We start from the raw sequence: 23,370 nt of genomic DNA on the forward strand, positions 1-23,370 counted from the left end.
TGGAGCTGATCTGATGTACCTGGTGCCCATAAAGAGCTGTGCATCCACGCCATGGTGTCCTCCCAGTACTGCACATCACACACGCAGATGCAGAGCAGGAATTGGAGGAAGAAAATCACCTTTTAAAAATAAAGATTGTTAACATAAGGGAGAGGATAAAGCCTTTCCCTTGCCTAAACTCTAGCCAGAGATAAACGGATGTGGCAATGCCTGAGAGCAAAGGAAGAAATAGAGCTAACAAGGGCAACCTTTCCTTCTCCTGCAGACGTGATCCCCCAGGGCTGACTGCACCCCAGCCAGCATCTGGGTGCTCTGAGCAGCTCTGGCCTGGTAGATTCCATGCCCTCCCCTTCCAACATGCTTTGCCAAAGGGCAAAACGGGTCCTGGGGTGACCTGAAGGGACACCAGAAGGTCCTCATGGGATGCCAAACACCCTAATCTGCTCTTCCTTTTTTTTTTTTTTTTGTCTCGCTGCTTGCATGCCAAGCTCCCCATGGTCCCCTGGGAAGGCAAAGCCCCTTGCTAGCCCCTTTCTCTGCCCCGTGGCTGGTGGCAATGACAGGTCTGCAAGCCACCTTCTCCTCCAGGACACTTGTGAGTGCTGACCTCTGGCAAAATGCTCCCTCCTCCATTCCTTTGAGGAGGCTCCGTTTGAGGTTTCCCAGATCAGACCCCAGAATCACCGGGCTGTGCTGTATCCCTGCCTCTCCCTAGAGCTGGGGTTTGCCATCAGGGAATTGGGGCTGTTCCTGACCCGGGGCACCAGGCACTGGAGGGGCAGTGCTGGGGACTGCATGTGGCTCTGCCCTTGGCAGCTGGCTGCTTGCTGCTGCTTATTCCTGCACATTTCCCGCAAAACTTCATTGTCGGGAGGGCTGGGCATTAGATGAAGTTGTGGGTGTGGGTCTGGGGCTGTCTGAAGCCCTGCTGTGAACTTTACTGACTGTGTGCAGCACGGATTGAGCCCCCGGGCTCTGTCCTGTGTCCCACCTCCTCTCACCCCCCAGCTTTAGCAACCGGTTAATGAGGCTTTTGGTGTGCTTTGCGTGTCTTTTGTGCTCCTTTGGGTGTGGCTGGGGATGGGAGCTGAGCTGCCAGCCCTGCTAGCCCCAGGAAGGTCCTGCTTCTCCTCAGCCTTGCATTTCCCGGGGCTGGCTGCAGCCCAGCACCACCGTGCCGTGATTTCGGCAGGATCTGGAGTGGGATGCGGGAATGGATGTGCAACTCCTCCCGGCCAGGGCTGCTCCTTTCCCTGGCCACAGAGACCCTCCACATGGCCGGAGCTGCTGGAACCAACACTGGTGGAGCAGCAAACCCCCCCTCCTTCCCACCACGCTCCTCCCCCGAAGAACTTAACCTCTCCCCCTCCTCCCAATTCCCGATCCACACCGGAGCCGCCGAGCATTGACTGGGCGATTATGCCGCGAGCCCGGAGCGCCGGGAATTCGCAGGGAGCCGAGCCAGCCGAGCACGGGAGCCGGCTGTGAGCGGGGGAACAGGGGCATGGCTGGGCTCCCCATGCTGCGGGGGTGAGGAGGATGAGCCCGGCAGCCGCCGAGAGCCGCCGCTGCTGCGGGGCCATGCCCCAGCGCCGCGGGCTGCGCTGCGCTCCGGGCGGCTTGGGGCTTTAGAGGAGGAGGAGGAGGTCGTGTTGGGAAGGGAGAGCGATGAACTGAAGATTAAACATGTATGGGAATTATCCTCACTTCATTAAGTTTCCTGCGGGCTTTGGCAGTAAGTGTTTTACTTGAGTTTGCATTCTGGGTTAGGGGGAGGAACTGGCGGGGGTGGGGGTGTAAAGGGAATTTAAAACGTGTTTAACCTAGCTCGGATGTGGCTGTAACCTGCAGTGCCCGCGAAGCTGTCCTGTGGTTTTATGTGCTGTGAACTTCTGCACGGCCAGAGCAGGCTGCCTGAAATTTTGCAGGCTGCGCTCCGCTTTGAAGTTTAGCGGATCGCTTGGGAGATGCGTGTTTGTGTCTGTGTGTGGTGGCTTGAATCTCTGCATTGTAGGAACAGCATCAAACCAAGTAAGCATCTTTCCAATTTAACTTGTTGGGGGTGGGGGGGTGTTTAAAATTACTTTTCAAACGTGAAACACCTCCCGAGAAAATCTTAAGAGGGCTAATTCCTTGCCTTGTGGCATCAAACCAAGTAAGCATCTTTCTAATTTAATTTTTATTAACTTGTTGGGGGGGGGACGTGTTTAAAATTACTTTTCAAACATGAAACACCTCCCGAGAAAATCTTAGGAGGGCTGATTCCTTGCCTTGTGGGGCTGTCTCCTGCCCTTGTGACACAGCTCCCACCACAGTCGTGTGGAGCTGTGTCAGGTTGGCCAAGGGAGGCTGCTCAGGGGGACAGCCAGGGGCCGGGGCTGTGACACCCCCGTGCCCACCGTGAGCGAGCCCTGGCTGCAGGAGCTGCTCTTTGGAAGTGGGATTACTCTTTATGTTTTGTCTGAAGTTGTTTCCCTTGCCCTGACACAAGGGGAATGGGTTGAGGAGCTGTGGGCTGGAGCTGCCAGGGGCTGGGAGCACCCGCCTATGGAGTGCTGAAAGTACTGATGGAACTCAAAGTGCATGTGTGTGCCAAGTCTTGGTACCTCTGGAAAGCTCTTTATATTATTCCCAGCCCTTCAAAGTGGGGAAATGCCTCCAGGATTCGCTCTGGAGGCCCCCAGGCTGTGTACATCAGCTGTTATTTCTCTGCTGGAGAAGCAGTTTGTGCAGACATCGCATTGCACATGGGATGTTCCCAGTATATGTGGGGGTTTTTCCCCCTCCCTTTTTCACCAGATGCTCACCTCTGGTAATTCTCCAACTCCAGAAAAGTCATTGGTATTGCATCAAGTTATCCTCAAGTTTCACAAGCACTCGACTTTCCAAAATACCTTTTTAGGCTGTTTCTGCAGAAAGGAGATGACTCGTTGGGAGAAGCTGTTGCTCACTGGTGTTTTTAAGGACCCAGCAAAGACAAGCTGAACTCTCCCCTACTGCTGCAATAAGAACGAAACAATGAAAGTGTTATTTGTGTTTCATTTATCTCTATTGCAAATTTGCAACGAACCAAAAGAAAAGCGACATTCAAGCTGATCTTCATAGGAACCAGGCAGAGATCCCTGCAGGGACAAGGGTCACAACACTCAGCAGAGCCTTTGGGAGATTTCTAGCAGAGGAAATTGGTAATAGGAGCAGAGGGATTTTTGTTCCACCAATAAAGGCGAAGGGACTGTTCTCTAACTGTTCAGTATATTGTGAGTTTAACTTCCATTTAAAGTATTAAACTGGTGTTTTAACCTGCCTCCAACTTGGTGTTAGAAACAGAGGTGTTTTCTGTATGTGAATGCCTGGCAGAGATGCAAAAGCATTGGCCAAGTTTTGTTTGGGATGCTTTAAAGCAGTCCCTCTGTCCCATCTTGTGCTCCCTGGATGGAGTTTGCCACTCCTGGCCACGCTCCCCTCAAAGCCAGAGGGCTTCCATGTCCCTGTGGCAGCTTGGTGGTGTGGCAGCTCCCTCTCCTTGGGGCTGGCTCTGCAGAGGGGGTTCTGGCTGACAGAGAAAGCAGTGCCTGTTTTGGTCAGACAGCTTTAGGGTCTGTGTGACACAGCAGCCAGGCTTTGGAGGAGGAGAGATGCTGGTGACCACGGGTGGAAGGGATCTTCCACTGCCTTGGGTCCTCACCAGGAAGCCTGTGCAGGCAGCCTGCATCTCCATCAGGCCCACGATGTGTTCCTGGTGTTCACTGCTCCCCCATCCTTGGAAAAGCCATGGAACTCTTCCTGGAGCATCAGGATGCCAGGGCAGTGTCCACACAAAGCTGTCAGCTTGTAGCATTCATTGCACGGTGTTGCTAGAGGGCAAAGTTAAGGTGATGCAGGTTCTGCTGATCTTCTTGCATTCAGATTTCCTTTAGCTCTGAAATACTGGGCTTCAATTTCACCATAATCTCAAAAAAAGGGCATCTACTTGCTGTCTTTTTCTTTGCTTTCAGGTAGCTGTTGCATCTGCTTTACCTTAATTTTGTCTGCATTCAGGTTAGAAATAAGGTGCATGTTTTTGGTGGTGTGTGCAACACTCACTTTGATCTTAAACATCTGATTAGCACCACCAAATTTGTCTGAGAAATACATCCACAACTTGGTCATAAGCACATGATTTGTGATGAGAAAAGGACAGTCAGACTCCAGGGTGTCACAGATGAGTTTGTAGAATAACAGATGAGTCACCCTTAGATATCTAAAGCAGGAGATGTGGGCTAAGGCTGGGCTACAGGAGCAAAGAAAATGCTTAAAAATGTGTTTTTATTCTCCAGAAGGATGCATTTCACCCAAAGCCCAGCTCCCAGGGCAAGGAAAGATGCTGTGCTGGCTGTCCTCTCTCTCTGAGCCCTCTCTGGCACCGTTGGTTGGGGACAGAACTAACTTGGCTCCTCCACAAAGTCTCTTTTATTGGTACTCATGTAACTTGGCCCGTGGCCACACCACCTCCGGCTGCGATCTTGTCAGCTCTCCCAAGCAAAGCAGGGTTAGGCCAGGGCGTTTAGGGCATAGGGAGAGGAAAACCCACATTGTGCTGGACTGGCTCTGCTGCCTGCCTGGCTGGCACCTTTTTCTCATCTGATGGTCCCAGGTTTTGTGACCTGCAGGATGCTTTTTTTCCCTGGATGTCCCCTGTGTCCATTCCTATAATTGTAGATGTGAGGATGGAAAAGAGCCCTTTGACCCAGCAAAGGTGTGAGAAAATCCTGTGACTGGGCAATTTCGGCATCTGGGAAAATTAAATTTTAAATTTTGTGAAAATTTTTCTTTTAAAGCAGGAGTCAGCTGCCTTTAGTTGCCTGGGGTAACCACAGGTCCTGCAGTCAGTGGGATCTGTTCTCCTGGGGACCTGTAGCCTCTCCACAAATTCAGAGACAGCTATAGGAATTTGTGCATGTTTTTCCTAGTGGCTGCTGGCCAAGTGGGAAATCTGATCAAACAATCATGGAAAAAAACTTTCAGGCCTCAAATTCAACAACTTTTTCCTTTTTTTTGGAGACAAGGAACTTTATCCAACTGTTGTGTGTTACTGTGGTCACCAGGGAGATGTGACACCTTGTTAGGGTGAGTAAATTTGGCTTGCAGTTCTGTTTTAATTACTTGATGTGTGGTTGCTGAAGGAGTCTTTCCCTGGTGCAGGCTCAGCAGCAGCTGCTATTTTGAGGTCTTGGCCTGATTTGACTGCAATTGGACAGTGGGTCAATAGCTCAGTATGTCCAAGGACATTTGGACACGACACACAGCTTCCTGTGGCCAGGTTTTGGGTGGCCCCTGTTTGCAAGGGAGGCACAGGAGAGAAGAGAGGAATCAGCTCTTCCCACCACCTGGAGAGCTGAGGGAAACTTTGTGCTGCCCTGTTGGAGAAACCCCTGCTCCCATATGTGCCACTACATCCCCTGGGAGTTTTCCTCCTCGTTTTAATGCTCAGGGAAGGCTGCATTATTTATTGACATGGAGTTGAGCAGGAAGATGGAAACACAGAGGTTACTGGACCTTGAAAGCAAGGCAAACCCACTAACCTTTCTGTGGGATATTAGCATGGCAGTTTGTACTGTCTGTGGGAATCTGCTTGGATGGTTAAAAATACCACCAGAAAGGGAACAGTTTTTTGGTTCATCTGCTGTGTATTAAACAAAAACAGCTTCTGCAGTCACAGCAGCAGAACTTTGCTTGATTCCAGTTATGGTGGGCATCCTGCTACCATAACTGCAGCCACTTTCAGGAGTGTTTCTCACAGGTATTTCCCTTTCAAGGTCATTCCCAAGGACGAGCTGTTTGCCAGGCTGCACCTCCCACGCACACTCGTGCTCCTCTCCTGAAATCAGCCCTTCTCTGCCTGTCTCTTCCCACTTCTTGGTGCTTTCTGATCTGCAGAGGATGAAGTATCTGCAAAGTCATGTGTCAGGCAGGCAACTCACACCTTTAAATGTTTGTGAACCTTTTCTCTGAGGCCTTGGGAGCATAAGTGTTTTTCATTATTTGATGACTTCCAGCTTTTGATTCTCGCTGATATTAAAAAGGAAACTGTGAATGTTGAGAGTATCATCATCTCTGGGCTTGCCAGGGCTCTTCAAGGATTGTTTCAGGCCTTAGATGAGGTCAGACCCTGGTGTTGAACACAGGTATTTCTCTCAAGGCTTTGCTGGGTGTTGCAGCTGGAGGGGCATTAGACAAAACAAACCTGCAGCCTGTGGTGGTTAAACAGCCAATGCTGGATGTTTCTGTCAGTGCTTGGATGTTTCTGGTCTCTGCAGTTTGTTTCTTCTTTCTGCTCAGGTGTAACTGCTAAAGCTAATGTTTGCTACCATTATTTGTGTGAAAATCAGACAGTTTTATTGGTTGCAGCCTGGCTCCTTCTCTTCCTACTGCCTTCACCAGGGTATTTGGGGTCACTTGTGAGCTCTTGCAGAAGAGAAGTCTTCGTTTCCACGCCTTCCTCAGCTTTACCTGTGAAGTGTTTGGAGCTAAGAGCTTGATAAAGGCATCCATGGTGCCTTTATCAAGCTCACCTTGGTTCAGTTGCTCTGTGCCAGCCCAGACCTGGCTGTTCAGCATTGTGTGGTGGACCTGGAGCTTTTGTGCTCTGCAGGTGCATCTGTTGGACACCTACACATCTGCTGTGATGTAGATGGTGTTCTTCTGCTTTTATGAGGCCATTCATGCAAGTTTCCTATCCCTGGATTAGGATTTTGCTAAAGTGAAGATGAAACACAGATGGAAGTTGAGTATCAAAGTTTTTTGTGCTTGCTCATCTTCAGTAGCAGGTGGGTGAGGATAATGCTGTTGCTTGTGTCCTCAAGGGCAGTAATTTCAAAATGCAGAGAACTGAGTGTTTCTTGGGGCCTTTCTTCATTATTTTTCCTAATGGCAGCAGAGATGCTTAAGCTGACATTGGATATAATCCTTATTCTGAATGCTAAGCAACAGTATGGACACTGTCTTTGTGTGTGTGTGTGTGTGTGTGTGTGTGTGTGTGCTTCAGTTGCTCCCTGCCACAAGCAATGCTGTAATTTGCAGAGCCACTTTGAAGCACCTAGAAGCAAGTTCTTCCTTCTTAAGCTTTGCACCCTTCCAAGAGAAGGCTGGAGTGTGTTTCTGTTTAAGGCAGCTTGTGGAGAGTTGATGGAGGCACTGGCTTCTCTGGGCAGTGCATGTTTGCAGCAGAGATACTGAAAAATCCACACAATCCTCCTGTCCTCCCTTCCCCTGCTCCTCCAGAGAGAAATAAATACAAAATCAAGCTTCCCTGAGCTTGGGCAGGAAACTCCCAGTCCAGGCATTAATGTGGAGAAGGCAGCAGTGAAGAAGGCCAGACAGACAGCCCCAGCTGTGGGTCAGGAATGAGCACGGTGAGTGCGGGGTGGGGGCAAGCAGCGGCAGCGAGCCCTGGTGCTGGTGCAGGTCCCAGCTGGCCTTCCCCAGCTGGCGTGGGGACATGGCCAGCGTGGCTGGTGCCCCGTGCTCGGGGCGTGCCCGTCCCTGCTGTCACCTTGCATTACCTGATGGACACGCTGCAGGCCTGGCTAAATGTCACCTGTGCCCCGTGCAGGACTGACTCCTGCCTCCCCAGCCCAGCCTGCTCCGTCCCACAGCTGCTTCCCTCCTCCCCAGCCCTGCCATTTGTCTGTCTCCCAAATGATGCTGGACTAAAGCCATTCCATCCCGGTGAACCCAAGACCTTCTGGGTTCTGCTGGGAGATGTGGGACACAGACCGTCAGTATTTTCTTGCAGGTAATTTAATTTCATTATTTTCTTTCAAAACTTGGCCGTTTGCACAGTCCAGACCTCCCTGGCTTCTTTGAACTGAAACAAGTTTGAGCGTACTCAGCTGAGCGAATAATTAACCCCAGGGTCAAGGATGCTTTGGCTTGGCTCTTCCTGCACACCTTTCAGCCATGAAAATTGTTCCTCTCACAAGCTGATAGTCTGCTAACAGTCATGTCTTATATCCCTCTCTGACCACTCTAGCCTGAAAATGAGAAGCTGAGAGGAGGTGCTCCTGCATTTCTACTCCCCTGGTGGATAACTTAGCAGACTTATCCCAGAAAGGGACTGGAAGTCAAAGTTTTTTGTTGTTTGTGAGCTTTTTGTCATCGTTGTTGTGCTTTTTTAGATGGGGGCTCTATTTGAATTTGTAACAGATAAAGTTGTTGTTTGGTAAGTGGAAATTTAACACTGCTGGATTTGACCAAGGGGTTTGTCAGAGCCTTGGCAGGACAGTGTAGCCAGGCACTGTGGAAACAAATGTTAACTCTGGTTTGTGTCATCAGGCCCTGGCCAAGCCTGGCTTTACACCCCTGTGCTCCCCAGTAGGTATTTTCATTTATCCATCCATCTCCACCAGCAAACACTCCTTTGTGCATTCACACCTCCTCTCTGGTATCTCATTGCTGGGATCGCAGAGGTGTAACGGGGTAAAACCCTCCAGGTTTCCTGGCTTTGGCCTTTGATCCCTTCCTGGGGTCTGGGGGATGCCCCTGGGCACAGCCCTGGCAGGGGCACGAGCCCACGTGGGGCTTGCACTGACCAGCAGCCTCCTGGAGTGGAAGCCTTGCTCTGGGTCCTTGTGAAACCTGGAGCCTCTCTAATGGAGAAACTTAGCAGTGACAGCGTTTCTGAAAGGTCTGGCATAAAAGCAAACAGTTAACTCCCCTGGGTGTCTTTCCTTATTGGTTTAAATCTTCTGCATGATACTTTCAAAATATGCCCTTTGCTGTGTTAATGGAAAAGGATGAAGAATCATTCTTCTGCTCAGCTCTCCTGGTGTGATAGATCTCTGCCCAGTATCCCCTGCAATGACTTATTTTCCAAGCTGAGGAATCCTCAAAGGCAATGTTGTTTACCTAGTTATTTAAAGAGGCGTAAAAGCAAATTCTTTCTAGGTCTGTGCTGCAGATGCTGGGGAGGACTGTGTGTTGTGGTACCACAGGTGATGAAAAATGCATTTGTTTTTCTCTGAAGCTGATAATGGCCCGAGTCAGGACGGTCCTTTTAAGCCCCAAGAAACATCTGAGGTGCCTGTGTGGGCTGAGTGCTTGTGGGGTGAGGGAGGGGGCTCCAAGCCACCAGCACAGCTTCTGCCCAGTGCTGCAGGCACTCTCTCCCTGGGATGAAGGACTGCAGCACTTGGAATCCATTCCAAGGCAGGGATGTTGCTGTCTGCTAGCAGCAAGCAGGCTGTGTGTCTCCCTGATGGTGGCAGGGGGATGTGGGGTGACCGTGGCAGCAGGCAGAGCCCTGCTCCTGCCTCCAGACCGCCTGGCTGCCTCTGAGGCTTCTGCTGTTGTCATTGAGCCGGCTTCCTCGTGCTGCACATCGCTTTCCCACCGGGAGAATTGATCCAAAAAGCCAAAGCAAGAATTGACAAAGACCTTTTCTCCCCCTCCCTCAGCAGAATTAAGTCTGAAGCGGGTTGATAACGGCGGATCGAGTCCTCCTTGACTCTGACAAATGTCTTTAATGTTATTCAGCAAGCTGACCTTTTCCCGTCTTTATTGTGCATCTTCCCTTTGAATCAGATTTGATTGTTACTTCAGGTAGAATAACAAACACTGTCACGTAAATAACTTTGCAATAATGTTAAAAGGAGGGAAAAAAACACAAACAAACAAAACACCCAAGTGCTGCCTTACTTGCAAATGCAATGGGAGAATGTATCCTCTGTGCCAGCCATGAAAAACCAACTGTGTGACCTTCCCACACAACATCTTTGCCTTGCCACTCCAGGGAGTGATCTCCTGTGCTGGAAAACCAACAGAGAAATAATGGTTCACAGGAATGTTAATGACAGCTAATGCTAACTAGGGCTGGTAAATTCAAAGGGAGGGAGAAAAGGTCATGGAAATCCTTAAAATGCACCTAGATGCACAACCCGTTGGGACTAGTGGGCATTTGGTGCCCAGATACCCTCTGAGTATTTGAGACTGGTCTTACAGGAGACAGTATTTAGGCCTTGGCTGAGCTGTTCAGCCTCAGAGTCTGCCCTGAAGTGGCAATGATCAGGGTTGTATTGTTTTTTCACACCACTTCTTCCTCAGCAGGGTTCAGGGGCAGGCTGATGTCGTGTGGCTGCTGTGAGGCTCAGCCTGGTGATGTGCACTGCAGCTCCTCAGTGTGGAGGGAGGGAACCCCCTGTCCTGGTAGCTGTGAGAGTGCCCTGGCACATCTGTGTGGCCAAACTCTCTGCTCTGATTTGTACAAATGAGGAAAAATAAAGGACAAATTGCTTTGTGGCTGCCTTGTCCTGAAACTTGCATTGCAGGCCATTCCTGGGTTGCTCCAGCTCCTGTGGAAGGTGCTGCACCCAGTTTTGGGAGTGAACATGTGAAAAGGCACAGTGGAGGCACACTGGGTGGGAAGGGGGAAAACTGAGCCATGGCAGCACAAGGCCAGAGCAGAGGTGCTTCTTCATCAGACTTGTGGAACGTTCAGAGTTTCCAGGCTGGCTGGTGAGGATTTCAGGCTTTCAGAAGTGTGCTGTCCCTAGAGCTGGCTCGGACAAAAGAAATGGGAGCTCGGGGAAGAGTTCAGAGCAAGCTGAAAAGCAGCCTGAGGCAGGCAGGCAGTGGTGCCTTCCTCCAAGTCTGCTGAGGCACTGAAGTGGAAAAGGAATATTTTGTTATTAAACATTATCTCCACAATAAATTTTGTTGCTGAATATTGAGGATTCACTAGTTTCTTTCTTTTGCCAAGGCTGGGATTAAATGTGTGAGATGGTATTTCCTGTTTGGACTCAGATGTTTATTACTTCTTATTTATATTACAATCTCACAAACTGTGCGTTTTACAGCACTTCACTCTAACAAGCTAAAAATTGAGTTGTATTTCTTTCTCTACAAGGCCTTTTAAGGATAAACTGTCTAATTAAGAAATGACACTTAAATTATTTTTACTTTTAATTCGATGACTAATTACCCATGACTCGCAATGTGGACTTTTAAATTTAGTATATATATATATACTATTTATTATTATATTTATTATCTTATATATTATATTAATTATATTATATTTATTGTATTCTATATATTATATTATATTATGTTATATTGTTATATATGTAATACAATACTGTTCAAACTCATGAAGAAGAAGGTGAAGGAGGACTAATTTTGGCTCTACAACTTCTATCTTGTTTTATATATTCTATGTAAAAATGTATATAAATTCTATGTATATTCTATATTCTAAAACTTTAAAGTCTTAAGTTTTCTACTATGTGATATTACACACTTCTATTCAAACTACACACTCATAACCTTAGTTTTATCATTTAATTTTGGAAGTCTTCTCTGCGGTCTCAGGTTAAACGCATTGTTCTCTTGTGGGGTCAGCACAGAAAGTCTCAATTTCTCAGGAACCAGCGTTCCAACAGTCCATAACTCATTTCCCTGTGCTATAACCCACACTTTGTTCTTTTCCCTCTACAGCATGGTTTTCTGCTTGGTTTTGAGGCCGGGCTGGCATTTAAAGCCGACACAACCAGGCTGTGCAGCTGGTGGCCCTTCACCTCTCCGCTTCTCCCCGCAGATTCCCCCGTGCACGCCAGCTCCACGTCCGTCAGCCTGTCCTCGGGGCTCTCCACGGGGAGCCCGGCGCTGGAGGGGCCCCCCGGCTTCCTGGAGCCCCCCGGGAGCGCGGCGCGGGCGCTGCCGTCGCCCATGAGCGCCCTCGGCTCCCCGGTGAACGCCCTGGCATCGCCCTACAGGGTCATCGCCTCCTCCCTGGGCTCCCACCCCGTCGCCCTGTCCTCGGCCCCAGGGATGAATTTCGTGGCACACGCCAGCCCACAGGTGGGGATTTGATGCTTTCTTCCCTGCAGTTTTGTATTTAGGATGAGTGAAGTCCCAAAAGTTGAGGGAGAGGATTTGGTGGTGGGGAGTTCGGCCACGCGCAGCTCAGCTGGGAGGAACATTTTCTAACATGTGAACTTGCATTAGTCAGCCTTGCACAGACACACAGACCACACCAGTTTTAAAATACCCTGCAGGATGAGGGAAGAGAGCTAATTTCCAGCTTTGCTCTCGCTGTGGGTGCAGTCCAGCTCCCCTCTGCTGCAGTACATGGAAACAGACAGGATAGCCAAGGGCTGCAGCAGTGAAACGTTGCCCTTCCTCCTGCAAAAGCATTGTTTGGTTATCTGGAAAGGAGGCAGACTTTCTAGGGAGAGACAAATGTTAATGCTAAATGCCAGCCACCTCCTGTGCTGCATATCAACTTGGCCTGAAGCAAAATGAAGCACTCCCATCCTTCCTGCCTGTGCTCACGTGGGTGCTGAGGTTTCCCTTCCAGACAGGTGTTGGGAGCCTCCCAGGATGGCTCTGTGGGATGCAGACATGCTGCTCCAAGAGCCTGGCGCCGCCTCGTGCATTTCTGGTGGCACTGTGGCATCTCGACAGAGAGCTGAAGTGTTCTGGGCATCCAGATAGAAGTGAAAGTTCTGCCTCTTAGGAGAAGATTTTGAGTTTTGTTAGTGGGACCTGAAGGTGGGAAGTGCTCAGAAGCCTCATGAGGAAAAAGCAAAGCAAAGAGGTGGTCCCTGAGCCCTTTCTGCCCTGTACCCTGCTGGTTGGTCCTTGGAATGCCTGAAGCTCTTCCTAGTGCCTGGAGGGCTGGGAGAGGATGGCATGAGCTGAAAAGCTCTGAAAGAGGATGAGTTTTGGCTTACTTTTCCCCAACATCTTCAACGCCTGTGTGGGCCCCGGGTGTCAGCAGTGGGAATGCTGGAGGATCCCTCTTCCCCTTGCACCACCCAGCTGTTCCCCGTGGATCTGGAGGTATTTGTGCCCGTGACATCAGGGACAGGATGGCTGGACAGGAAATTGTGGCAGCACTGGCTGGTTGGAAGCCTTCCCTTTGGGACTGGGGATGCTCTGGGAAGTGGTTTCCCCAGCCTGGGCGCCGTGCCAAGTTCCCAGATCCGAGGAGAAGGTTCCATTTGTGTTGCCTCTAATGCAAGGAGACAGCCGGGCCCTGGGGATTCAGCAGGGAGGCAGCTAATGGCTTTGGGTTCAAGCAGTTGTCCCAGATATCATCCATGATTGCACTTAACCTGCAAGAGTCAAGCTCTGAGGACACTGATGGCTAAAGCTGCCCTGTGTGTCCCCCGCTCCCTTTTATTGTTTCAAAGTGCAGGCAGGGAGGAAGAAAAGGTGGCACCCGAGTTCTGAGTAACATTTTAAACCATAAAAAGGTCCTCCTGGCTTAGCATGTTGCTGATGGACATTTGTGGGGAGGAAGGGGTTTATTTCTCCTTTCCTTAGCCTGGATTTTGAAGCATAAGGATTTAGAGTTGCCAGTGCCTGGTTTGAGTCTCTGCTGGGGAGATGAAACCTCTGTTCCTCTGGGCAATTTTTCCCAATACACTTACATGTCCTAGTGGAGCAAAACAACTTGGCTCCTGATTTTCACTGGATAAGTTTTATTTTCTGTGTTATTAAAACCTTTGAAGTGTTGAAAATGACGGGATAGCAGTGAGGGAAGATAAGAACAGGCTTCACCTTTTTTGTTTAATGACAGGTGTAGAAATTCCAATGGGATGAACCCTTGCTCTTTACCAAAGTTTACTGTGGAAATTGCCACTTTTTTTTGTGGGAACTGTGCAGTTTCTTGGAGCAAATGGAGAACTTTCAGCAACATGCATGAAATCTACTGTTTTAAATGTTACAGAGATTGGAATGAAGGCAGGAGCTGGGTCTTCATCCAAACCCTTGTTTTCTATCCCTGCTTCTGCCTTCTTTGAGCTGCTAAATTGGCACAGCTGTTCCAAACTAACCCAGGGATGAAACAACCATCCCCAGCCCTCAATCCATGACAGTGGGGAAGGTGATTTGGTGGTGGATGGTGGGCTTGAAGGGAGATTGTTCTGCCCAGACAGCTTTTGACAAGACGTGCTCAATGGCCCTTAACCCTCCCTGCCCTGCCTGACCTGGCTCCAAAGCAAACAGCAATAAAAGGAAGCCCTGGGCAACATCAGGCTTTGGTCTCTAATCAATGTGGGTTTGTAACCTTTAACTTCAGCAGCCAGGAGCAGCTCCTGGGGATCTCAGCTGGGGGCTCTGCATCGTTTGCCTGCATCTCACAGCTGCTGATTTTTAGATGCTCAGCCCTTTATTTATTTTTTAAATAATCTGGTAACCCCAAATCTGCCACCTGTGATAGTGTTTGGGAAACTAAGTCCCAGAGGGTCACCAAATGCCCATGTTTTCATGTGTATATGCAGATCTTGTGAGTCAGGGAAGCTAAACCCACAAATTTTTATTTATTTTTTCTTTTTTTAAACATCATTACAGCTTCCCTAGCCATGCAGCAGAGCAGGTTAGATTGTAACAAATCACCTGTCTGCAAATCTCTGCTTTACTAAGCTGCTAGTGCTTGTGGCTGCCAGCAGCCAGCAATCAGCATCCTCTAATGAAACAGCCAGGATCTCACCAGCCTCATGGCTTGGAGGCTGTAACTGAGCAGCTGAGGTGACTGCCTGCCCTTTTCCAGCTCTGCTGAGTCCTGGCTTTGGTTACAACATCAGGCAGTACTGCTTTAGTGCCTGCTTAAACCCCTCCCTGCTGGATTCAGCAGAGGATGTCTGCCTGCCCAGGGCAGCCCCGTGGGGATAAGCTTGTGGGACAAGCCTGGCAGGAGCAGCGAGGGAAGGGTGAGCTCCATTTGGGGCTGGTTTCACTGAGATGTCAGTCTCTCCCCTCTAACCTGTCTTGTGCTTTCTGCAGCTCAATGTCCTGAACAATGTCAGCAGCTCGGAGGATGTCAAGCCCTTGCCGGGTCTCCCGGGGATGGGGAACATGAATTATCCATCCACAAGTCCAGGATCCCTAGCCAAACACATCTGTGCCATCTGTGGGGACAGGTCCTCAGGTAGGAGGGTTTCTCTCTTGGGGAAGGCTTTGTGCAGTGAGAGCTCTCCTGGTGCAGCCCTGAACAGCGCTGGAGGCTCGCTGGGGCCATCCTGCCATGGCAAGGTCATGGCAGGGTCTGGCTCTCTGTACTGCAGATTAGTGCCCAAAAGTGAGCAAACCTAAACGCTGTGCTCTTCTCCCTTGTGTGTGTAACCTCATTTTGCCTTCTGTCCCTGTTAGCCAAAGGTAAATCTACCAAAATCTCTGTGTTCCCATTTCCCTGTTGTCCTGGGTTGACTATATGATGAAGTATTTTCAGTTAAAGAAAAAATCAGTTAAAGATAGAGGCAAATTAAATTTGCTTTTCTAAAAATGCCCCTTTAAAGGTTCTCTCCCAAATTTGCCCTAAACCAAAACAAATACACCAGTGCTTTGTGTTAGCTGGGCTCTGGCTGTGTCTGGGTTTTCTTCTGTACCCCAGTGAGCCTTGCAAACCCTCTCCATATCAGTGCACCCCTTTTGCAGCTCACATGCTGCACATCACTCCAGTGGCATGCAGCCCGTCCTTCTCACAGGAAAACAGTGGTCCTGTGGTTGGGCTGCTGCTGCTGAGACTCCCTGAAGCCAGCTCAGGCCTGCCAAGGTGATACCCTGCAGTTTTTTCACCTTTGGATTTGCTTTGAGCTCTTCCACGCTGGAAGGAAGGGCAAACACCTTCCTGCCCAGCGATTCCCTTGCCTCCCCAGGGAAGCACTATGGGGTGTACAGCTGTGAGGGCTGCAAGGGCTTCTTCAAGAGGACGATCCGGAAGGATCTGATCTACACCTGCCGGGATAACAAGGACTGCCTCATCGACAAGCGCCAGCGCAACCGCTGCCAGTACTGCCGCTACCAGAAGTGCCTCGCCATGGGCATGAAGAGGGAAGGTAGGGCTGGGGCTGCTGCAGGCAGTGGGATTGCAGAAATTCTCCTTCGTTCATTAGGATAAATCAGGCTCTTGGTGACCCTCGAGAGCTGGTGCATTCCAAAATCCCACAGTGAGGGCATCAAGGGGTTTTGGTCCTCGTTACGTAAAGGAAATCATGGTTTAGGTTGGAAAAGAGTTTTAAGATCAAGTGGAACCGTTGGCTCAGCAATGCAGATTCCACCACTAAACCCTGTCCCTAAGTGCCACATCTACCTGTCCTGTAAATGCCTCTGGGATGGTGACTCAGCCACCTCCCTGAGCAGCCTGTTCCCATGTTGGACAGGGGGCAAAACATTCTTCCTTCTGTGAAGACTTTTTTCCTAATAAGGGAAGAGACTGATGGGGAAGATGTTACAGTATATTTTTCTTCTCACCTAATCATACACACTGGTGAATATTGAAACTTTTAACTGATTCTGAGCCAACCTTGCCTCTAGTTAGTGACTCTTAATGGCTTGGACCCCTTGGAAAGCTGTAAACCTATGCTGGGGACAGCACCCAGCAGTGAGGGGTCCTGCAGACTTCTTGTCTCCTTTGTGAAGAGCAGCTTCCTTTTCTTTTTGTTTTTGATTTGCTGACTTCATTTGACACCACCTAATTCTTGTACTGGAGGATAAGGGTGAATGATTTATTTCTGTCTCTCATTTTATAGTTCTCTGTCATTTCCCCTCTGTTATTTCCACTCACCTGCTGAGCTGGATTGTCTCCCAAATTATGCTAACAGATGCAAGGTCAGGAAGTGACAACTAACACAGCATTTAAGCTCATTTTTTCTAAGCTAAAGTAACAGAGATGCCTGGGGAAGCAGCTGTAACATTGGGCATGAGCTGATCCTCATCCTGCAGCATCACCAAAGCTGTGCTGCCTCAGGCTCACAGGGCAGCAGGGGACTGACTGCAAAATGCCAGGAATAAAAAACCTAATCCAGGCATTGCTCCCTCTTCCAGCCAGGTGCAAAGTGGTTCAGAGGACCAGAGTGTTAGCACAACTTCCTTTTGCAGAGAGTGAAAATTTAAACCCCAGGACCCTGGTGGATCCTGTGGGAGTGTGACTGCAGCAATCACAGGGGCTTTTTGGGAGCTGCAGAAACTGGGGACAGAGTGCAGCCTGAATTCAGGGACTGAGTGATGGGACTGGTATTTCCTTGTTCTGTTCTTTCTTCCAGTAAGATTTTGGTGACTTCAGAAACACTTGCATGGCTTTTCCTGTCCATTACTCTAAAGAGGACAAATATTCTCCCCTAGCAGGCTGTCATATATTTGTGTCCTGTGTTGCCCTCCCTCACAAGCACCAGGCTGATCCATCTCCTTGGGTGCTGCTACTTCCTCCAGCAGTGAACAAAACAAATATAATACCTGCTGGTCACTTCTTAAGTAGGATTGATGTATTCCCCTTTGAGATTTCTTTAAAAAAAAAAGCGTATCCAGGATTTCTGTTGTACACAAGATACACAGGTCCTGTCTTACACACAGCAGCCCTGGGAGTTAAAAACTGAGCTGTGGGGAGAGTGTCATGATTCTGTGGTGTGCCTTGTTTGGAAAACACAGAGAGAGGGGAGAATGGAGTGAAGGTGTTGGGGTACTGATGTAGAAGGAACTTTCTAGTGGGGAGGATCAGGAAGAGAGGTGGTAAAGGGAGAGGTGATGCCAAGGCTGGGCCAGACTTTGTAGGATTTTACTCAGGGATGAGACAAGCAGCATGTGTGAATCCAGCTGGGGGTTTGGGACTGTCTAGCCCTGCTGCTGGATGCTCTGGCTGCTGTGGGATTGTTGAAAGCATACTGGGATTGTTGGAAACACGCTGAGAGCACAAAAAACCTGCCTGTGAGTGCTGGGTCCCTCCTGCCTCCTCCAGCACCCAGTGACAGCTGAGTCCAGGCTGCCACCTGGAGGTATCAACTCCTCTTCCAAAGTATGGAGCTCTTCTGGAGCTTCATACTTAGCAAATCACTATCTTTGATCAAATTTGGAGGCTACTGGTCTGCAGCAACCTCAGAGTTCTTGCTGTGGGAGCAGCCATTTTAATGGGTGCACATCTGAAATACCCATTTATTGTGAAATGCAGGTCTACCAACGAGGGGAGAGAATGGTGCATCTGACCATGTTCTCAGAAGGCTAATTGATTATTTTATTATACTGCATTATATTAAAGAATACTATACTATACTAAAGAATACAGAAAGGATACTTACAGAATGCTAAAAAGAGAATAATGAAAACTGATGACTCTTTCCAGAGTCCCAACACAGCTTGGCACTGATTGGCCAAAGAGTGAAAACAACTCACAGCAGAATCCAATGAAACAATCACCTGTGGGTAAACAATCTCCAAACACATTCCGCATGAGCACAACACAGGAGAAGCAAATGAGAGAAGAATTGTTTCCCTTTTCTCTGAGGCCTCTCGTTGCCTTTCAGCTTCCCAGGAGAAAAACCCTGAGCGAAATAATTTTTTTCAGGGAATGTGAATGCCACCCCCATTTATGTTCTGTTCTCCCCTGCTTGAGGGGGTTTCCATCCCACCTGTGGGGAGCCCCTGTGAGCAGACGAGCGCTGCTGTGGCTGTAGAGAGCCGTGTTTGTGTCCCCAGCTGTGCAGGAGGAGAGGCAGCGGAGCAGGGAGCGCAGCGAGAACGACGCCGAGGCCACGAGCAGTGGCAGCGAGGACATGCCCGTGGAGAGGATCCTGGAAGCTGAGCTGGCAGTGGAGCCCAAAACAGAGGCCTACAGTGACATGGGCACAGAGAGCTCGGTAAGAGCCCCTGGCATCACCTGCAGCCAGAGATTTGAGCTGGGATTTGAGCAGACAAGCACCATGTGAACAACAAGTGTTTCACAAGGGAGTTTTCCTCCACAGCACCTAAAAATCACCAACAGTTTCTCTTTTGGAATTACTCTTAATGACAACTAGAAAACAGCTTGTATATTGTTTTCCAATAATTTTTTCCCAAGTCTCTTTCAGTTTCAATGAGGAATCTCCTCACTGAAATAGATGCTGGAGAGCCTGAGCCCTGTGCTGGCTTTCACACATGCATAGCCCTGAACATTTCTTGTCTGTCCCCGTGACCAAGGCTGGGGTGGAGCTGAACACAGCAGGTTTACTGCTGTGGTTTTACTGGTTTGGATGAAACTGGTGCTCATGCCCATTCAGGGGCTGCTCCCTGGCTTTTTGATATGCCCTGGGGAGCAGGACTGCAGCTGGCCACGAGGGACTTGCTTTGCAAAGGGCAACAAGCAAACAGAAAACTCTAGCAACCAGCTTGATGCCTTAGGATTTTAGCTTTTATATTTTTCAATCCAGTACTGCTTTAGTGCATAACTCTGAACTCCATACAGAGTGTTGGCTGCTGTCTTCACATTTTGGTCAGATAAAACAATTCCTCTGGGCCTGAAACTCAAGGACACCCTAGTGCCTCAGACCCCAAAAAGTAATGAACAAAAGTGAATTGGGGAGAGCAAACTAGGGGTAAATGACTTCATTACCTGAAGCTGTAATTGGAGGATTAACCCCTGATACGTAAATATACCTGTCTGAAAAACTCTTGTCCATCTTGGGTGTAGCCCCCTTGGAGGCTTTTGACTGCCCAAGGTGTGCCTATTGAAGACCTTTAATAAATACCCTTTTTTATCCTCTTAATCTGGTCTAGCCTCTCTTCTAGGCAGCCACTCCAAGGCATCAAGCTGACTTGGCTGGCTGCAGAGGGGATAGTGGTAACAAATACCTGCTCTTCCCAACAGCACCCACCTGAGATTATTGGGTGTTGCACTTGTGGCATTGAGTGTTATTAACTCGATTGTGAGTATCAAAGACTTTTCACTGATGGATTCTCCTCTTTTCCTCTGCTCTTTTCCTTTTGATACCCCTCTCTGTTAGACAAATGACCCTGTCACCAACATCTGCCACGCTGCTGACAAGCAGCTCTTCACTCTGGTCGAGTGGGCCAAGCGTATCCCCCACTTCTCCGACCTGACGCTGGAAGACCAAGTCATTCTGCTCCGGGCAGGTAGTGTCCCCCACCTGTGGCTGTCCCTGTGCCCCTGTCCCTTCTCTGGGCTGTGTGAGAGCCAGCCAGGCTGGATGGTGAAGGTACAATCCTGAGCCAATCCATTCCTGCATGTCCCGTTCTGAGACACGATGAGAGGCTGGCAGAGGCTGTGGATGGGGCAGTAGAATCTGTTGTTTGTAAAGAGATTGCAGTTGCTAGGAATATGTTTTTTTAGGAAGAAAACACAAGAATATTTTTCCCCTTTTCTTTTTTGTCATTTTAATTGTTTTCCCTTGAGCCAATTTCTGGTCCTTGCTTGCTGCTAGTCAGGGTCATCAAATCATAAGATATCCTGAGTTGGAAGGAACCTGCAAGTATCATCAAAGTCCAACTCCTGGCTCTGCCCAGAACAGCCCCAAGAATCACACCATGTGCCTGAGAGCATTTCCCAGATATTTCCAAGGGATTGCCCACCCTTTGCAGTGTTGGCAAGTACCTGGGGTGCCAACTCTCCCCTGAGTTCAGTCCAAAGCCAGCAGGGAGAAACCACCTCTGCTGTTTCGTGTGGGGCAGGTTTTTGGCTGGACTGCCTGACGTGTGCTGCACTCCTGTGCTTGCAGGCTGGAATGAGCTGCTCATTGCCTCCTTCTCGCATCGCTCGGTGTCGGTGCAGGACGGGATCCTGCTGGCCACGGGCCTGCACGTGCACCGCAGCAGCGCCCACAGCGCTGGCGTGGGCTCCATCTTTGACAGGTACGTGCCTATCACCCCCAGCAGGGCCAGGCTGGCTCTGCTTCCCCTCTGAACATATCCTTAAGGAGAACTGGAGCAATCCCTTTGTGGTTTGGGGCAGAAGTAGCTTGGAATGAGCAGGGGATGTCTGACTGACTTAAAAAAAAAAAAAAAACAAGAATGGGGTGAAAGCACAGTGGGAAGGGATTTGCAGCTGCAGAAGCAGATGTTGGGTTGGGTGTGCAGGGGGAGGAATGCTTTTCTCTTGAGAGTTTGCTGTGGCTGTATCTAGGCCTAATATTGCTCACCAAGAGCTTTAGATGGCAAAGCCTTAAACCCCAACTTGCTTGTGTAACAAGTGCACACACATTGTCCCTGCTGTGATTGCTCCCTGCCTGGCAGGACGCTGCCTCACCACTCCTTACACACCTGGCACATGTAAGGACAGTGCCCATGTTTTGCACCACACAGTAAAAAGTGGAGAAAACCCATGTGGTTTTCCTTGAGTGAGTGCAAATTGTGAGTGCCGTGTGCTGAACAAAGTGAGAACAGGAACAAATTTGATGCTCAGGTCCCTGGATATTGCTGATGCACTTGTAGAACAGCATGGCTGTGCCTCAAAGATGCCTCTCTTCCTGCAGAGAAGAATTGAGGGTATTCCCAGTGCCTATTTTCAGTGGAGAAACTGATCTCTGATTGTCTGCTCACCCATGTCCCCCACATGCAGGGTTTTGACAGAGCTGGTGTCCAAAATGAAAGACATGCAGATGGATAAGTCAGAGCTGGGTTGCCTGCGAGCCATTGTCCTCTTTAACCCAGGTAAGGCCGAGGCTGGGGACAGTCCCAGGTGACAAGCACTCCCTCTGGGCCACAGCAGGTCACTGTGACAGTGGGCATCAGGGCTGCAGACAGATTTCATGCTTTGGGTTGGAAGGTTCCTCGAGGATCACGTCATGCAATGGGCAGGAACAGCTCCCAGCAGACCAAGATTTGTCCCAGTCCTCTCCTGCCTGTGCAAACAGTGCAAAGACTCCTCTGCAGAGACCCTTTCCCCACCTGTATTTCCTCCCTTGACCAGATGCCAAGGGTTTGTCCAGCCCCTCAGAAGTGGAATCCCTGCGGGAGAAGGTCTATGCCACGCTGGAAGCCTACACGAAGCAGAAGTACCCCGAGCAGCCCGGGCGGTGAGTGCCCCCGGCAAGGCAGCGTGATGCCCACCCTGCAGAGAGGAGCCTGGCTGTGCTGCCTCTGCCTGAGCCACAGTGCCCAAATCCCCAGCCTTGAGGGTGCCGTGGAGACGGAATTTTGTTGCTTTCCAATCCAATCCTACCCTCTGCTGGCCAAGCTCTTGAAGCGCCGGCAGCTGGGTCGGTGCCCGCGGAATCTTCTGCTGGTTTTGGCTTTGGCTGTCACCACAGACACTGCAAGTGGGCTCTGGGCAGGGGGAACAGGGAACAGGCTGCCAGCTGCATCCCCTTCCAGATGTGCCTCCAAAGGGGACGCAGTGCCTGGCAGCTGAGGGGCTGCACACCCTCTGGGAGCCTGGGGAGTTTTTGAAGACAGATTTAAATGGTACCATGGAGATGTGGGTCTTGTAAGGGGTTAAGATGCTCAAATCTGGATGTATCTTCTTTTTTGTTTACTTTCTTTCAAGTTTTAAAAATGCCAGATTCTGTTTTGGAACGAAACACCTCGTCCCACCACACAAGGTTTATATAACAAATGCTTATATTGAAAGCTTAAGGGAATCTAAGTCGGAGAATGCCCCAAAAGCATTTTTTTGGGAAAATGTGGGCTGGTGCAGGCTTGGAAATAGGTGGGAGAGGGCAGCCAGTGCCTCCCTTGTGCCTCTGACTCTGTTCTTTGCCAGGTTTGCCAAGCTCCTGCTGCGCCTGCCGGCGCTGCGGTCCATCGGGCTGAAGTGCCTGGAGCACCTCTTCTTCTTCAAGCTCATTGGAGACACCCCCATCGACACCTTTCTCATGGAGATGCTGGAGACACCCCTGCAGGTCACTTGAGGGTGTGTCTGGCCAGAGCCTGGCCCCCTGTGTCCCTGCAGAGCCTGCTGCCCCTGTGCTCTGAGCCCATGAGAGCTCCAGAGATGTCCTTCGCCCTCCGCTCCTCCTCGGTGGGATTGTCGTGGTTTTGTACGGCTGTAAATCACCCCCTCGAGCTCTCCCTGGCCTGTCTGGGGGGGTCACAGATCCTTTACCCAGCTAAGCACCCCCTGCCCCCCTGTACAGATAATTGCTTTAAATTATTTTTTCATTCTCAATAAAAGTCAACAAAACAAATAAAATGTTATGAGTGAGGCACTGATTGGAGCTGGCAGAGCAGTGTCCTCTTTTGCTGCGGTCACAGGTCCAGCTTGGGGTGGGGCTGAGGGTCCCTCCTGACACTCTTGGGCAGCCCAAATCAGGGCAGGAATGTCACTTGGGATATCTCTGCTTGTGCTCATGGACGGTCCTCTGGCTGAGAGAAGACAGGTATTGCTCCATCTTGTCTCTGCTAAGGAAAGACCAAGAGAAACTTCCTGCTGTGAATCAAAACTTTTCATTCCACCATCTTAAAAAGAAACTCTTGGACTCTTTGTATTCTTTGAAGTTCTAAAATAATATTTAAATTAAGTTTTTAATGTGTGAGAGGGTGGTTGTTTGCTTTTGGTTGGCTGGTTGGTTGGTTGGTTAGTTTGGTGTTTTGTTTTCTGACCTAGTCTAGCCACTGACAAAAGAACCAAAATGTTTCATTTTGGTCCAGGTGGAGCATTTTGAAGTGACACAGACCTTGTGTGCTCAC

General features: G+C 49.6%; 1 protein-coding gene across 3 annotated transcripts; it reads left to right on the forward strand.

Moving 5' to 3' along the window:
• Positions 1–1,295: 1,295 nt before the first annotated feature.
• On the forward strand, positions 1,296–22,873 carry RXRG (retinoid X receptor gamma). Of its 3 annotated transcripts, none has more exons than XM_064427594.1 (10): positions 1,296–1,735; positions 11,573–11,835; positions 14,767–14,911; positions 15,639–15,818; positions 18,448–18,608; positions 19,731–19,860; positions 20,463–20,595; positions 21,302–21,393; positions 21,653–21,758; positions 22,445–22,873. In XM_064427594.1, the coding sequence occupies exons 1-10, from the start codon at positions 1,687–1,689 to the stop codon at positions 22,590–22,592; spliced, it is 1,407 nt and encodes a 468-aa protein (XP_064283664.1). In that variant the 5' UTR covers positions 1,296–1,686; the 3' UTR covers positions 22,593–22,873. The 3 variants fall into 3 exon arrangements, with proteins under 3 accessions (XP_064283664.1, XP_064283663.1, XP_064283665.1); XM_064427593.1 differs by lacking the exon at positions 1,296–1,735 and adding an exon at positions 1,800–2,031; XM_064427595.1 differs by lacking the exons at positions 1,296–1,735; positions 11,573–11,835 and adding an exon at positions 14,490–14,511.
• The last annotated feature ends 497 nt before the right edge of the window (positions 22,874–23,370 follow it).

Source organism: Passer domesticus, chromosome 7 (genome assembly GCF_036417665.1).
Source record: "Passer domesticus isolate bPasDom1 chromosome 7, bPasDom1.hap1, whole genome shotgun sequence".
NCBI lineage: Eukaryota > Metazoa > Chordata > Aves > Passeriformes > Passeridae > Passer > Passer domesticus.